General features: G+C 45.4%; 1 protein-coding gene across 1 annotated transcript in view; it reads left to right on the top strand.

The window, feature by feature from the left end:
• Nucleotides 1-17137, top strand: part of ZNF608 (zinc finger protein 608) — a gene marked incomplete at its 3' end in the record, with an annotated part of 104967 nt that overhangs the window by 35903 nt on the left and 51927 nt on the right. Inside the window, exon 3 of the mRNA XM_081088905.1 lies at nucleotides 10252-10507. Within this exon, the coding sequence (XP_080945031.1) occupies nucleotides 10252-10507 (256 nt within the window). The remainder of the gene's footprint in view (nucleotides 1-10251; nucleotides 10508-17137) is intronic.

The following is a 17137-nucleotide window of genomic DNA, read 5'->3' as shown; positions in this document are numbered from 1 at the left end:
TGCAGTGGCCTGTCCTTCCCCACACGCACCCCCTCTCCTCTCTCCTCCCACAGCTTCCTGTGCGCTTGCCCCCAAAGGAGCCACCCCAGCCTCCCGTGCCCCTGCCTTCCCGCCTCAGTGCTCGCTTCTAACTTCACAACGACCCCCCCCCCCCCATTTTCTTAGCTTGGCCTGGGCTCATGAGAACCCAGACACCACCCCCAGAGGCCTCATGCCCCAGCCTCAGCTCCCCCTCTGGTCCCTACCCGCCCCCCCTCCCCCCACATGTCCTGATGGCTCTGCACCTCCCTCCTTCCCTGGGTACCTCCCGGGTCCCTCCTGCACTTGCTGGGTCCCCTCTCCCACAACCCCCTCCCTCCCACAATGCCCCCCCATCCCACAACCCTTCCTCCCACAATGCCCCCCATCCCACAACCCCCTCCCTCCCACAATGCCCCCCCATCCCACAACCCTTCCTCCCACAATGCCCCCCATCCCACAACCCTCCCTCCCACAATGCCCCCCCATCCCACAACCCTCCCTCCCACAATGCCCCCATCCCACAACCCTCCCTCCCACAATGCCCCCCCATCCCACAACCCTCCCTCCCACAATGCCCCCCCATCCCACAACCCTCCCTCCCACAATGCCCCCCATCCCACAACCCTCCCTCCCACAATGCCCCCCCATCCCACAACCCTCCCTCCCACTATGCCCCCCCATCCCACAACCCTCCCTCCCACAATGCCCCCCCATCCCACAACCCCCTCCCTCCCACAATGCCCCCCCATCCCACAACCCTCCCTCCCACAATGCCCCCCCATCCCACAACCCTCCCTCCCACAATGCCCCGGGCCCAACTGCCGGCTCAGCCCTGACAACACGCTGCTCCGTGGCCCGCGGCTGCCTCTGCGCTTCGGCCCCTCCATAGCTCCCGGCGATGCTTGGCACCTCCTGGCACCTGGCAAAAATCTGTTGGATGATGAGAGGACTTCCCATGGTGAGGTGGCTTTCAGCAGCGGCCCTGCCCCAGGGGCGGCGGGGGCCCATGCACTGTCCCCCTCGCACAGACCAGACGAGGCCCTTGGACCACGTTGGCTTGTTGGCTGCAGGGCCTCCGCAAGGGGAGTCCAGGTGACAGCCCTCACCACGCGCCTTCTCCAGTCTGCCCTAGCGTTTGGTTACTTGTATTCTAAAGCGGAATGGCTTAGCATCTTTTAATTAAAATTTAGTCTTAAAAAACAGTATGAAAGGAATATGTGTTCGTGTCAAAACTCAGGCAGCACAGAAGGCTGTGAAATGAAAAGTGACCCCCCCTGCCCCCCCATATTTTTATGGATGAAATGTCTGGAAGGAGGCGTGAGACACAGAGGAGAGGCTCTCCCTGGAGAAGGACCTCCACTGGCTGCCCAGTCGGCTCCGTGCTCAGGGGCAGGACTGCATTCGGGACTGGGAACAGCTTTTGGGTGGGGGAGGACAGTTGACGAGAAGAAGCTTTCAAAAGTTTGGGTTATGGTACAGAACTTGGTAGAGGTCATGACAGTCCCTCCCAGGAGATCCTCCAAAGTCAGACGAGAACACCACCCTTGCTCTCATGGAGCTGTAAGAACCAGACACTCCAGTGACCTTGAGTGTCTCCAAGGTGTCCTTGGACATGGGCATGTGGATGGCTGTGGGAGCAGGACTCTGATTTTATCTCCCCCTGTAACCTTTGATCTCTGTGATAAACTATGGAGCTCTTTACTGGGTGGCTTGATTTGCTATGAAATTAAAATTTCAAAGCTTTCTTTATTGAGATTGATCAGTATTTAGAATCTGCACTTAGGAGGCCTGGAGGGAAGATAGAGAAGACATGCATGCTGGGACTCAGACATGCATTTATGTGGGCAGAGAGAGGAGTGAACGGTCCCAAGATCGTGTGTGGGCAGGGGGTCCAAACTGCTCCCTCTGTGGCTGGCCCGCCTTCATTCCCGCAGTGTGACCCAGGCACTTCCTTGTTATTTGTACCGCCAGCGTGTTTTGTGTTGATAATTCAAATGTCTAAAATACTCCTTTCAGGTGGTTGCAAATGAGATTTCATGGTGTAAGGTAAAGAAGTGCTGTGAATAGGAAGGATTAGGAATAAGGTGACTCCCCTCTCCTCCAAACAAAACAAAACAGGCTTTTATTTCCTCCCTGAGCTCCAATCTCCCTTCTTATAATCATGTCTGTGTCCAGAAGGTGAGGGTGAGAGGCCTCCAATCTTTCCCTCATTTCAGGAGAAATTTAGAGTCCTGCAAATACTGGCAGTGTATTGATGTCCAGGATCTACTAAGAGACTCAAGTATTCAGAGGTTTTGACGTTGATTTGTTAGTATCAGTGCAAAATCCACAGTCAGAAATCCAGAGTAAAGTTTCACTCCCAAGGTTTGGGGACCAGATCTAACGGATAAATATGGGATTGGTGTGAAACTTTCCAGGAATTCCCCTTTGTGCAAAAGTAAAGGGATGCGCGAAAAGGATAAATGCAAGGAGACGGATGTGTTTAGTACCTTTAGGACAGTCTCCTTTATCTGTGGATGGTTTTTGTTTTTTAAGCGGCTTTGGAAGTAGGCAGAAGGAGAGGAAATCAGGCAACCCTTACGAACACGATATGAAAACACGGGTCATTTGCTGCTACTATTTAAAGCACACCCAGCTCCCTGAGCCCTGGGAGATGTCAGTGACACTTTTGAAACAGATGAAGAGTCTCTGGCTCAGCCACAGGACAGGTTTTTCCAAAGCGCACAAGTGAGGCTAAGCATGTGATAACGGACGCAGTCTGGTGGAAATGTCCCGCCACCTCCATCGTGCCAGGTTCCTGTGGAGCTCCTGCTCAGGGAGAGCCTCCCAGTGAGGAATTTGGTCTGGCTTCAAGACAGCCAAATACATTTAAGACACTGAGTCGAGTCATTTCATCAAACTCGGCCTTTGCATACGCAGCACCTTTTCTTTTGCTTTGCAAAACTGTCCCTGTTAGAGGATGACGTGAAAAGTAGTCACTGCCGTTTAAAGTATATGTTACACAGGTGGCTGGCCCGCCTGTGCCTCTGCTTCGGGCCCTGGATGTAGGGCCACCTCTGGAGTGACGCACTCGCGGTCTGTGACCTCCCTAGGCCACCGCTCCTTCTGTGATTTCAGGGTGGCTGGAGTTGTGGCTGGAAATGCAAGCATTCGTCTTGGCCCCACTGGCCTTGGGGCCAGAGCCCTGGCCCATCCCAGGTCGAGCTTGCCCAGGTCAGAGGCTAAGCCTTTAAAAGCACTTGAGCAGCGAAACGTTTGGCTTTTTATTTAGGGCAGGCTCTGGTCTTCACACCTAGGAACGAGAAAAAGAAAATAGCGGTATAATTTCCCAGTCCTGTACATGGTTGTAGCTTTTGGAATGGGATGATTTAAAACAATGACAACAAGACAAAGCTGAGCTTCGGTTTCAGTGAGGTTTATAAGCGAGGCTTCTGGAGGGATTGCAGTGTTTGAGCAGACGATTGAGGTTCACAGTTTGAGCTTCGTGCAATAAAAAGTGACACGGGTGCGCGTGGCTTCCAACATACAGAAAAGGTCAGAAAACAGGAGGAAGGTTTCTTTCCAACGTGTGTTCTGTTTTACGTTTCGGAGAGCTTGCTTGTGGTGTACATCGATGTGGGTTCAAATTCTGGCTCAGCCGCTGACCCTAAATGACCTTTTAAAGTTACTTTTCCCGTTTCTTATTTCTCATCTGTATAGTACTTCCCTGACAGTCTTGTGAAGATTGAATGAAAGAATGCACGGTAGAACCTAACCGCTCCTGTGTTGCCTGTGTTGCACAGTAGCTGCTGATATTGTTACTATTTTTTGTTTTTTTTTTATAAGAAAGCCCCATACACGTTGAACTCGGTGGGGTTTGGCCTTGAATTTCAGCTCCTCAGATAACTTGCCCATCCTCCGAGATCTTCAGTTTCTGCCTCTATAAAATGGGGATGTTGTGAGAGTTAAAGGACGTAGGACGTGTGTGGTGCCTGGTACACAGTGGGCCCTTAGTGAGGATTTGCCTGTGTTGTTTTCAAAGCCAGCTGGAAAGCACACATCGCTTTGATTGTGGTTCTAAAGGGAAACGTCTGCTCCCATTTAGGAAAGACAAAATTAGGGACGACCGAATCTGGTTGTTCCAGGTTTGTCTTTCAAGGATGGAGAAAAGGTCAGCGCTTCAGGAAACAGTCTTTTAAGCTTCCCTTGCTTTGCTAATGAGGCGGTGACGTCAGACAGAAAGGGTGGTTAAAACGCAAAGTGCGAGACTGGCAGCAGTGGTCCCCTTTAAAGAGCCGGGATTTCCCCTACGCAAGGTGCAGTCTCTGTCTAATGCTTTTTAAATTAAAGAGGAGGCTGTGGGCAATCTCATCAAACAGCCAAACACCAGGGCATAGAGAAAACGTGAGCATTAAGTAATTGTGCCCCAGCACGCTCATAGAATGTAAAAGTATTGACCAAGCAGAAGAAAACGCCATTCTCACTGTGGTTGTTGGCCATCTCAGAACTCCAGGATTGAGGGGTTAATAGCAAGACGTGGAGCTTTGTGGTCACAGATGGAAGAAACCTGGGGCCAGGCCCCGGTAGGGTTCAGATCTGCCCCAACGTCTGGGCTTCCCCTTCTCGCTGGCCTGGTAGCACTCGCTGTCCCCGAGCCACCTGACTGGCTCTTCGTTGGATCTGAGCAGAGCAGGAGTGCCCACTGGAGCACCCCCAGCCTGGCCCTGGCGACTCTTCCTCCTTTGCTGTCAGTGTCTGGGTCCTGGAAGCCATCACAGGCTCACACAGTCGCTGCTCCAGTGATGCAGAGCTGCCGCCACCAGCTCCCCAGGCTCATCCGCACTCAGGGAGCCCTTGAAATAAGGTGAACAGAGAAAATATTGCCAGAATCTCGCTGCAGATTTCCCCCAGCCCTCTGATTACACACACTAAGTGCCGCTATCTGTGTAAATAACCTTTTCTTCCCCACCTCTGGCTCCCTCCCTGCTCCCCCACTCCCAGGCTCCAGGCTCTCTGGAGTGATAAATAGCCAGGCTACTGCTCAGCGTGCACCAACACCTGGGAATAATCATGCAAAAATAACAGTGAGAGACTGCCGCGCGTCTGTTCTTGACATTAACTTTCCTCAGTTTGACAGGCTGCCACCACCAGCTGTTAGACTTATGGGTCTTTTTTTTTTTTTTCCACTGGAGATGGCTGCTTTCCTGCTTCCCGCTTTTGGGCTGTAATAGGGCTACATCAGTGTCCCATCAAGATGACAGAAAAGGGCGTTGACAAAGGAACCATTGCTAAAACCAGCCAGTGCTCTGTTCTCATTTTTTATTCCAGTTATTTGTGTTATTTGACTACTGATTCCCCACTGATTTCTTCACGGAACATGTGATTATTGCCACTTTAGGGTACCCTCCCAGAAAGGTGTCTATAACCGCCTCTCTTGAATTGTCTTTGAATGTAGCGAAGCCTAGCATTTGGCCTTGTAGGACCAAAACACCTATTGATTACCTTTTAGTTCAGGTCTCAAGTATGTTTGTAATAATAATAGTAACCCTGACAACGGCAGTCCCTTTCATTTTATTACAGCTGCTCTGTACTGGGCCCTGAGCTAATGTTGCCTGGGTGATCTCATGTGGTAGTTGTGTTAGCCCGGGGTTATTTCCATTTTACAAATGAAGCCACTGAGTTCCACAGAGATCAAGGGACTCGCCTGAGTTTATGTCACTAGAGGTGGAGCTAGATTCCAGCTCAGAGACGGACCCTGCACCCCCCACATGTTGCTGGTTGCCCTCGGGTGCGTGTCTGCAGTTACAGCTGTAATTTTGCTGTGTTTGTATGATCGTATTTGATTAGTGCCACAGTTTTGCCCACTCTTGTTTTGTTAGCAGGCTGCACAGTGCCGGGCGCACAGCAGGTGTGTGGAAGTTATTTATCGGGTGGATATCTGACTGAGTGTAGGTGAATAAAAGGAGACTTTGGGGGGAGCAGTGTATGATAACGGGGTGCAATGGGAGATGAGTGGGCAGGGATTTTGCAGAAGTGTAGAGCTTACCTGACCAGATGCCAGTTTAGGAAAGGAGTGTTTCCCCAGGCTGAGCTTTTCAGGGTTAAGGCCTTTTTCTTACACATTTAACATATTTTAACTGCTCTTACCCATGTATTTGGAGGGGATGAGAGATTTATGTTAAACATAATAGGACATAAAAAGGAGCTTTGTGAGTTTGTGTGAAGAGTTAGGGAACTGTACTATCCAACCAGGGACATTCTCCCCCCGTCCCCCCACCCCCGCTCCCCCCACCCACCTCACAAACCATTGTTTCTGAGCTGAGCACTATGCTGAGCCTTCACTTTGCATGAATTATCTCATTGAGTCTTCACTGTGACCTTATGTGAGTAATGTTATTCTTACTCCCACTTCTTAGACCCAGAGTAGCCAGGTAGCTTGCTCAGGGTCCCACACAGCAAGTAAGGACAGGACCAGGATTTGAACCCAGTACATCCCCAAGGCCCACCACTATCAAGTCCAAGTGTAAGCTGCCTCTTCCCTTGAGGGAGTCCTTGTGAGAACTGTTGCTACCCTCTGTCTTAACTTCATTAGCTGAAGAAATTACGGTTCAGTGTAGGGGATCAGTGACCTGAGAAATCAGGGTGCAGTGGAGTTGATCTTCTGTGGAAGGCAAAAATAACTATTAAAAACTCTCTCAAATCCTGCTTTACATATGGTGCATGTGGTTTTGTGTTAGCCACCGTGAGATACACAAGAGAACTGAAACCTGTTGGGGGGAACATCTCCCACTGGGGGCGTTTGCAGGCAGAAAGAGTTGGCCACACTGCATTATTTCCCACCCACACCTTTTTCTTTGTTCCCGAGTGTCTTCTGAGTGCCTGCTGTGAAGCTTCTGCATGTAGGAGGCTGCTCTTTCAAGCTCCCCTGGGCTGCCACTGGGGATAACTTATCGCCCCGCACAGATAGGGGTCACGTTTTTCTCTAGAATCAGTAAGTTGGGCTACATGACCTTCTACCTAAAACATTCTGGGATTGTCTCCTGGGGGAAGTGGGGAGACAAACTCAGCTGCTGTGCCTGGCCGGGTCACGCGGGCTGGAGGGCGGCTAGACCCTGTCAGTTGATGTCATGAGGAATGTGGGCTGAGCATAGCACATTCAATGATGATGTCAAGAGATCATGGAAATTCAGATATTTTCCTAATTTTTCGTATTGGCAGAAATAAAAATAAAAAAATAATTGGAAGGTTTTTAAAAGTAGCAAACCTACCAAATAAAACATCTCGGAGATGGCTGTAATTCCCTACCCCCTCTCCCATGGTGACCTCTGGGGAAGAGGAACCCCCAGCAGACCATGTGGGTGGTCTTTGTTCTTCACTCCAACTCCTGAAATCCCAATGGAGAAAAGTTCTCTTTCCCCCTCTCACTGGTCATGGTGATCCAGTGCCTATGAGAATGGCAATATTGAGCGAATGTGAGGAAGCCGGTGCAGTGGGAAAACTAAGAGAGAAATTCACTTTGTAAAGAGTCATCTTTAAAACTCTATTACCTATTGCATTTTCCTATCAAGTTTAAGGGTTTTAGGCTGTTACCACATTGGGGGACTATTTAGGGTTAGGTTAGCTTCATATTTATAGTCAAACTCCCTGAACCTTAGCTTTCTCATTTGGAAACATGTGGGACAGGGCTCCAGTGTCCCTTCTGTGACCATCATGAACTAAACCTTTTCATTGCTTTGGATTGTGTTGATGGAAATAAACACAGTTAACTTGCTAGAAGGCCCAGGACACCTCAGTCTCTCCCTACAAACCGTCTAGATTCTCTAGAAATTTGCTTTTTGAAATTACATACATATCCCAAATAGTGACAGGTTATCAAATGTGAGTGTCTGTATGCAAATGTAGTCAGAAGCTGAGTTATGTGGATGTAAGGACTTAGTCTAGAAATTGTTGTGATAGGATTTGTCATTAATATTAGAAGGCCAAAAAACACATTTTCCAGTTGAGGAAAATGGGCTTCATTGAGGTTAACTGATTCTCCAAAATCACAAGCTTAATCAGTGTGTCAGAGTTGGGGCCCGAATCCTAGCGTTAACATGCCCTGTCTCTGTGGCCTCTCTGGTACACATTTTCCCATTGTGTCCTGACCAGAGAACTGATGCTCTCCAAGACTCCTCACCTCTTTTGTTTTATTTCATTTTCTTGTTTATCCAATTTTTGTACAGTTTTTTCTCTTGAAATTAATGAAAGCTGTCAATTAAGTGACACAAAGAACAGTTTGGGAATATTGCTCCCTTAGTCTTTTCCGTTTTTATGTGTAGCATTAAATTACAGCCAGTTCACAACTAACTACACATTTACATTTTGTTGGAAACATTGGGGAAACAAGTGCAGTCGCTAGTTTATAAGTTTCCTTGCTCTTTTTTTTTTTTTTAATTCTAGAAAGCTCTTCCAATCACACACAATCTTTTAGTCATAATAAAGACTACAAGGAAGCATTGGTTCCCCTCACCCTTAAGTTTCCTCCCTCAGAACTTCTTTCTTCATTTGTCAGCTCAGTTTTAAAATAGGAACTATCAGTGTGAACTTTGATCCACATTAAGCTGCATTTACACGAAAGCATAAATCACCAGATCTGGGGCTGGAGGCTGTTAAATGCTTTTCTTTCTTGGGCTCTGTGATCAAGAATGAAGAACAATAAAAAACATGGAGCAAAAGAAGTTTTATGGCAGCTTTGAGAGCAGGAAATTAAGTTTCTTTAACATGCAGTTGGATGAAGGGCTGTTCTATTGCATCTTGGATCACTCAGGCAAGTGAACGTCATTTTATCATTTTAGTGAAATGCAAACTGTAGAAATAGCTCACACAGTTATATGAACAAGGAGGCCACACAGATGACTGCTTCAGCTGTTGAACTAAGGAGCACATTTTCTTATGTGACTTATCTTGAAATGCACTCTTGCATTTTTTTTAAAAACAACAAAGACTATATAATATTATGTCTGTAGCCAAGTGTCGATTTCTTACAAAGGCTAACTTGGAATATATGTACAACAGACTAACCTGGCATTTTACCAAAACAACCATCTATGTGTCTTGTTATACATACAGCTTTCTAGCCCAGCTGATAAAACATGCAAGGTGTTGTTTCTGATATGTAGAGGGTGTCTGTGTGCAACATGAGGACATACGGGACCTGGAGTCCTGGTGCAGACATGCTTTTCGCATGTGGCTCTTTCACATTTGATAACCTATCAGCAAGGCCAAAGCTATTGTGTAGCAGTAATAATAGTTGTTAAAATGTGTCCAATGAGTGGATGAGTTGGTTGGTGACCTACCTATTTAGTATGTGCATAGCCTTTGGTTTCATTTTGGCCAGATGCCCAAATGTTTTGAGGTGAAGAGCTCCTTTACTGTTCTCAGGGTAGGGGTGCACAGGAGTCATGGTATCACAAGGTCTTGTGCTGGCTGTCAATTTCATTTTCTGGATTAAAGAGACGGGCTGCAGAGTCTCCGTTGAACTCATCAGGGATCTATCTTTACAAGTTCAACCACTAAAAGACTTGTGCTTTGAAGAGACTGAAATTCTATCGATGTTGGGCACATTCATTTATTTCTCCGTTTATGTGAATTCTCCTGAACTTTGCAGTAGAACACTTAATTAGGAGTTGATGCTTAATAAATACATGCTAATAATATCCAGTTTATGTGTTTCAGTGTGTATATAATCAAGTTTATGTATTTTATGTATTCGACAGAGTAAGTTCATGTATTTTAGTAGTGACTTTAATTCATTATGATTTATGTACTTTGAAAACAATTTTAGTCCATTTCCTTTGCTTAGATGTCCAATGAGGCATATATGGTGGTTATTGGAATTTCTCCTTTGGAAAATACTGTCATTTTGAAAATAAGATTTTATTATGAGTGGTAAATAGTCCTAATTTTGCAAAGCATATTTTATTCACGTCTACTGAGGCTAAAGTTAGTCAGTTGGGGAATTTAGAAGGACACGAAAAGCCTGGCTAATCTTCAGGAAGCTAGAGCTCTGATAGTTGCTTTCTTTGGCACGAAAAAAAGAAAATGCTCACTCTTATTCTGCTTTATGTTTGGGCACCATTAAAACACTCAGAGCATCTTCCCACTGCAGATGGGATTTGGAAGGGTGATGTATTCTAGGCGGGATGTAAACAGATTGCACTGAAGAGAACTCACAGCGGCAGCACCACTGCAGTAAGCCTGTCTGTCTTGCAGGTTGACCCCCTGTTCACAGTGCCAGCGCCTCCACCGCCGATTTCCAGCACTCTCACGCCTCCGATTCTGCCCTCCTACTTTTCCCCGGCTGCGTCCAATATTGCAGCCCCGGTTGAACAGCTTTTGGTGCGGACTCGTTCCGTGGGTGTCAATACCTGTGAAGTTGGAGTAGTGACAGAGCCCGAGTGTCTCGGGCCCTGTGAACCTGGGACCAGTGTGAATTTGGAAGGGATCGTGTGGCACGAGACAGAAGAAGGTAAATACAATTTATTTTTATATATTTCCTTGTGCCCGCTTCCCTGTGATGTGTTTTTGTCCGCCTGTAAGGGGAATTTGCTTTGTGGTACTGAGAGAGGAAAGAAAAGTGGTTTTTCTGCTCTTTGGATTTTTGTTGAAATAACTGTTTGTCTTTTTGTTCATGACTGCTTTTACTTTCAGAATGACTCAGGTGTCCCTGCAAGTGGCTTTTCACTGTAAGTGCTAACAGGAAGGACTGTGAGAAGCGGGGTGAGGGTTACCCTTTCCCCTAAGAGGTGTCATGGAAATTAGAAAGTGACGTAGATCTCGAGTTTCTTTTCTTCTTGGTGTGCCAACTGCTCTGTTTGTCTGGATGTGGTGTCTTTTGTGTTGTTGAGGCTTATATTTACCCTCTGAATTGAGCCAGGGTTTTTGCGTTTATCGGAGGCCGTCACCCTGATGTGGCTCTGGCTGGTGGGTGCTCAGGTGAAGCCAGGGTCACAGGCTTAAGCCCCCGGGGAGCTGGTCAGTTCTCTTGTATGGCCAGGTGGAGACCACAGCACCTTCCCTGCTCCTTAAGTCAGCAGGCCATCTGGCAAATGCAGTCCATGAGTCATAGTGAGGTGCACGAGAAATGGATCAAGATAAATCTATCACTGCTACTGGAAACACAGATCAGACTTCCGCCATACTGATAGTGGATCCAGACCCTGGTAGCCATGTCTGCAGCACACGATTGTCCAGTACAGCCGGTTTCAGATGGCCTGTGTCATTAATAGAGGCCAACAGATCATTGAAAACTAGAGAGGGCTGTCGTTTGGGGCGTGGCAGAATAGAAAAGCGTAGTGCTTTTCACAAACCTAACAGAAAAGATAAGGAAGAAGCATGCCAGGCTGTACCAGGAGAACAGAGGAAAAGGAAGACCCTGGGGAAACTTTTTCCCTCTGAGCTAGACTGGTCAACGATAAAGGAGGTGACCGTTGTCAATATCATGGTCTTTTGGGAGAAGGGAAAGGACAAGGGTAATAAGAAGGGTCTGAGACTCAAAATCATCGTTTAGGTACTTCTATAACAGGGTGAAAAACTGAGGGCTGAAAGCTAAAGGGAAGAAAATAAAATATATGCAAAAAAAGCTGAGTGGATGGGAAAAGGGACTATATTGGGAGTAATTGTTGGGAAAGAAGTAGTTGAGAGAATAGTTAAGAATAGCGACAAACTGGAGAATGAAAGGAGAGAATAAAAATAATGAAAATCAGGTGACAGGTGTAAACAATTATCTGGAGGCAGAAAATAGCTTAAGTTGTTTTAAGATAGAAAAACAAATTCTTGCCCTGACCGATTTGGCTCAGTGGATTGAGCATCAGCCTGCGGACTCAAGGGTCCCGGGTTCGATTCCGGTCAAGGGCATGTACCTTGGTTGCGGGCACATTCCCAGTAGGGAGTGTGCAGAAGGCAGCTGATCGATGTTTCTCTCTTATCGATGTTTCTAACTCTCTATTCCTCTCCCTTCCTCTCTGTAAAAAATCAATAAACTATATTAAAAAAAAAGAAAAACAAATTCTTAGAAAAATCTTTGAGTTTTACATATTACATTAAATATGCTCTTATAGGACATATTTCATCATTAGATAAAACATGTGTAGATAGTGTCAATAAGGATTAATAAAGATTTAATTACCTAAGAAGGAACCAGAGATGGAATGAAAGCAGTAGATGTGAGGAGTTCTCTGGTTTGCTCAAATGGAAGTGATAGTTAAAATTTACTTTTGGCTTTAAAAAATTGGAGGGCTTGGGGACTCCTCCTCCTTTGAACTTTGAACTGGGAAGCCATTTAAAACAGCACTGCGTAACCACATTAGGAGGGATTGATATAAGAGGAGCGGGAATTAAAGTTTCCCCAGCCCTCTTGCCTGTTCAGACCCCATCCAGTGTGGGGGTTTCCAGGTGAGGCGCAAGCTTCTCTCATTGCCTCTCTGTAGGCTGTGCGAATAGTTCGCCCCCCTTAGATTTTCCCTAGAGCAGAGGTGACATCCAAGGGCTTCAAACTGGTATGCTGGTGTGAAATGTATAGGAAAGGACTTAAGACACAAGAAGGTCACAGTTCATTCGTTTAGGCGCTGATTTTTCAGGAACAGAAAAAAGATTTGGAGCTGTACGTTTCCGTAAACTTGAAAGGAAGATTTTCTAATACTTGGATAATTTACTCGTTGGGGGGAAGCTTTGTCTTCCACTACTTACTTAGCTGTGACTTAGCGCTTGTCGTTTATTTATTCCAGTGTGAGCCAGGATCCAATTCCTGCAGTGTGACCTCCCTGGGTGGTAGATGTTGTAAAATTAGCCACAGACTTTCTGGAACAGCTGTAAGGCTTGGGTTATTTTCCACTTTGCTTAGAAGTCTGCTGGGTTTTGACTTTTAACCTTAGCCTCTAATAAAAGATGGGATTGTTTAGAAAAAAAATATGCGTTTAAAAACTTGATAAAGTTGATAAGGAATTCTGATCCTCGGCACATGAGCTTAAAGAGCTTTACAGTATTACTATCCAACATCATTATTATTGCTGTTATGTTGTAGTGATATATATATATATATATATATATATATATATATATCCCCTCCATTTCACCCTCTTCTGAAAAATTCAATCTCCTGAGTCTGGTGGACCTGCTTTGTATGCTGTGATCCATCCCTCCCTTTGGATGTCTTTCCACTGCAGCCTGATGGCTGGGGAAGCTTTTCACACACAGTCATGGAGCTGTGGGCCGCTCCAGCCTTATTTTCACATTTTCCAGGATTTGGAATGTATGGATGTTTACTGTGATAACAACAGGAGCTGGAGCTGTTAATAGAGTCATTCTTTCTGAATAAACTAAACTTCTGACCTCCACAGAAGTTAAGAACTCGTCTCAGTAAAGGCCTAGGTCCGAAGATGTGTGTTTAATGTGCAACCATTTCCAAGAGCATTCCATTTGCATTTTCCCCTCAGTACAGTGTGTTTAAGGCTCTTGTACCAATTTAAAAATTAAACCCACTTGACTGTTAATTTTTCCCTTTCGGGAAGGACAAAGAACAAAACAGAGCAAATGCATTTGGAGAGCTAAAGGAGCTGGGTTTGGGGAGCAGGGGAGGAGAAAGTAAGCCACTTAGTTTTTTAGCGTGAGCTTCTTGAACAAAGAGCAAGTCGAGCAGTTATAAAACTGTCAGTAGCCTTTGACTAATGTCCTGTAGATTGAGTTGAATAAAATCTCTTCCCTGGTGTCGTCATTTGGAGGGTATTGTATAGCGTAGTGTTTTTCACAAACCTAATTTATGTGCATTCACGCGTGTGTGAAGGTTGTATATGTGTGTGTGTTTCAAGATCCTAGAAATTTGGAGAGCTCCTCTCTGCAGTCTTTCCGGGGATATTGAGTGTTCTCGTGGTTTCTTTGGATAGTGCTGCGGAACTGCAAGACTGGAATGTGAAATCCCCACTAAAGGCCTAACCTTTTCTTGTGCTTGCAGTTCCTCGTCTGAGGGAGGACACTTTTAGTCACAGACTTTCCCCTTCGTCGTCCTGCCAATGCATGGAGTCTGGTTGCTGAGAACCAAACTGTGCTCAGGAGTAAAGTGTTCCCAAGCAGCTTCCTCTGGAAATCATTAGTGGGTTTCAGATCATACTTAATAGGAGAGAAAAACTATTACTGCATTTGGATGTTTAGTTATTCTACTCTGATCTTTCTGCTTTAAGGTGCATGCATAGGAGCCATGATGTATTGTACAAAATTACTCACAGATGTTGGAAAGAATTTCCTTAGCATTTCATTCCTGACATTTGGGACACACATGCCTATGTATAGTTATTTGTTTGAAAATTTGCTCTTTTTTGCGGGGAGAGGGGTAAAACAAAACAGACAAAACATGGTGTATATAGCAATGTGTGTAAACACATATGTGTTGAACTTGGCTTTTAGTTCTTGTGAATGTATTTTCCTTTTGATTTTTATTGAATCATTTTTCTTATTGGGCTTATTTATGAGTTTTTTTTTCCCCCCTACCAAGTACATACTTGGTGTGGTAGTGCCCATGTTCTCTCTGTCATCCCTGTCCTCTCCACTTTCCTATTGGTTAAGCAAAGCCACTGAAGAAACGGAAGCGAGAAAAAGAATACTGGTATTTGCCATTGACAACCTTTTAAACATCTGTAGGTTACAGGATGGTGGTTCTTAGCTCTGGGCATGTGAATCACCTGGAAAGCTTTTATTTTTCATTTATTATTATTTTTAAAAATCTTTATTTTTGAAAGTATTACATATATCCCCTCTTTTTCCTCTCCATTGACCTCTTCTAGCCCTTCCCTGCCCCCCTACCCCAGGCCTTCACCACCCCATTGTCTGTGTCCATGGGTTATGCATATATACATGCAAGTTCTTTGGTTGATCTCTTCTCACCCACCCACCCTCCCCTGCCTTCCCTCTGAAGTTTGACCGTCTGTTCCGTGCTTCTATGTCTCTGGGTTTTTGTTCATCAGTTTATTTTGTTCATTCGATTCTACATATGAGTGAGATCATGTGATACTTATCTTTCTCTGACTGGCTTATTTTGCTTAGTCACCTGGAGAGCTTTTAGAACACACTGGTGCCCAGGAACCGCCTCCAGGCATTTCCTGGGCCTGGGTTGGCCTTGTGGTCTGGGTTGGAGACCTGACATTGGCATGTTGTTTCAAAGCTCCCCAGGGGATTCTAATGTGCAAACAAGGTTGAGAACCACTGTCTTAGGGGAGAGAAGGGATGCCCTGGGCCTTTGCAAGCTACTTCACATTTTCCCTTTACGGAATTACATGTGTTATCGCCTCATTTTCTTGGGTATGAATGGAGAGAGACACCTTCCTACTTACCTCACAGGTAGGTACTGCCTGTCAGGATGCTGTGCTGTGGCAGGCGAGCATAGTTCTCCAGTCACAGTGCTGGTGAGAAAGAGGGTCCGGCCCAGCTTTGATCCTGAACGTGAGCTGCACAGAGGTTTGGGGGCTTAATGAACAGCTAACTGGCCCCACTCTTGCTGGTGAGTCACTGGTCAGGTGGAGTGCCCTGTTGCTTCTGCAGTGAGCCAGACGCAGGTTCTGTGTGGTTTCTGTCAAATTATTTTTTAAATAGTTCAGAAACCCAGAGTATTAAAGAAGTTAATGAGGTGGCAAATGAAAGGTTGTATTTGGAGAATCACTGGGGGTTTCCAGAGGGGACAACTTGTGATAGTCAGTGTGGTTTTTTGAGAAGATGTAACACCTGGTGTGAGAGGAGGAATGCTTGTTTCTGTGAGGCCTTTCCCCTGATGTGCTGCGTGTTTTCCAAGGAAAGAAAAGTGATCTTGGGGATTCATGTGTTAAAGGTAATTAACTGGAGAAGTAAACGATGCTCTTTAAACCACCAGAGATGTTCTTAAATTCTTTTGCTTCTCCTGCATCTCAAAGTCATAAAGAGGATAAATGTTTAAATGTGCAGTATAGGGGGTTTTAGGCTAATTCATTAACTGGCAAATGATTCTATGTAATTAATAACAGATCTAACATATGGTATTGTTATTCCTATTCGGCAGTATTTACCCACCAACCTTATTACTGACAATAGAACATTCCTTTTCAAATTTTGATTTGAGGAGAGATGAAATATTAATCCAGGCTTACTTGGTATTTTTAGTAACTGAGCATAGAGTTATTGCAAGACTCTACCAAGTGAAGTATTACTACTTATTAAAATGTTTCCCAGTGACTCACAAAAGGGGAGTAAGGTGCCCACTTTTGCTGTTGCATTTCATTACCTGCCGCACCAGTGATGACTGTAACAGGCAGCCAGGGCAGACATTCAGATGGCAGTGGATCAGCGTTCCCTGTCAGTACGGTGCTAAGTGGAGAGAACCCGGAGGTTTTGAGGGGCTGAGAGAACCAGTAGTTAGTGCCACTCTGTGTACTGGTCATGGACTTTGTCCTCAGTCTCCCCGGCCATCTTGCAGCGGTGGTTGCCAATGAAAGTGTGGATGGTTTTTGGTTTATCATCATTGGTGGCAGAGCAACTCAGGATGCACCTTCCAAACTGCATAAGGGCTGCCCATTTTCACATGCAAAGGGCAACCCACATAGAAAATGAAATAGTGTAGTTGCTTCATTACTTAACACCTAATGTCACCACCAAAATATACACACAAATGACACAAAAGAACAAATGTTTGGTCTAAAAACATTAAGCTGAATCCTACCTAATAGTAGCTTATATTTCAAATTGACAGGAGCTGAAGTGACTGACCATGTGTACAGTGGTGAAACATTTTTTTTAAAAAATAAAATTGGTTTAGGATATATGTTCTAAATACCTATAAAACGTATCATGTAAGTGTTTTCTTTTTTAAGATGACTGAAACTAATGTTACTAGCTTCACAGAAAAATCAGAAAGTAAAACTGGAGGGCGGGTATTCACATAGTGGACACTCAAGGATTTGCTGGATGAAGGAGAGAGTGAGGAGGGGGAAGGGAAGGCTTGTCCATGTCATTGTCCTGTATTTTTTTTAAAGATATTTTTATTGATTTCAGAGAGGAAGGGAGAGGGAGAGAGAGATAGAAACATCAATGATGAGAGAGAATCATTGATTGACTGCTTGCTGCATGCCCCCTACTGGGGATC

The sequence above is a fragment of the Myotis nattereri genome (genome assembly GCF_964212035.1).
Source record: "Myotis nattereri genome assembly, chromosome: 4".
NCBI lineage: Eukaryota > Metazoa > Chordata > Mammalia > Chiroptera > Vespertilionidae > Myotis > Myotis nattereri.
The sequence above is the reverse complement of the archived record's forward strand: the minus strand, read 5'-3'. Positions and strand labels throughout refer to the sequence as shown.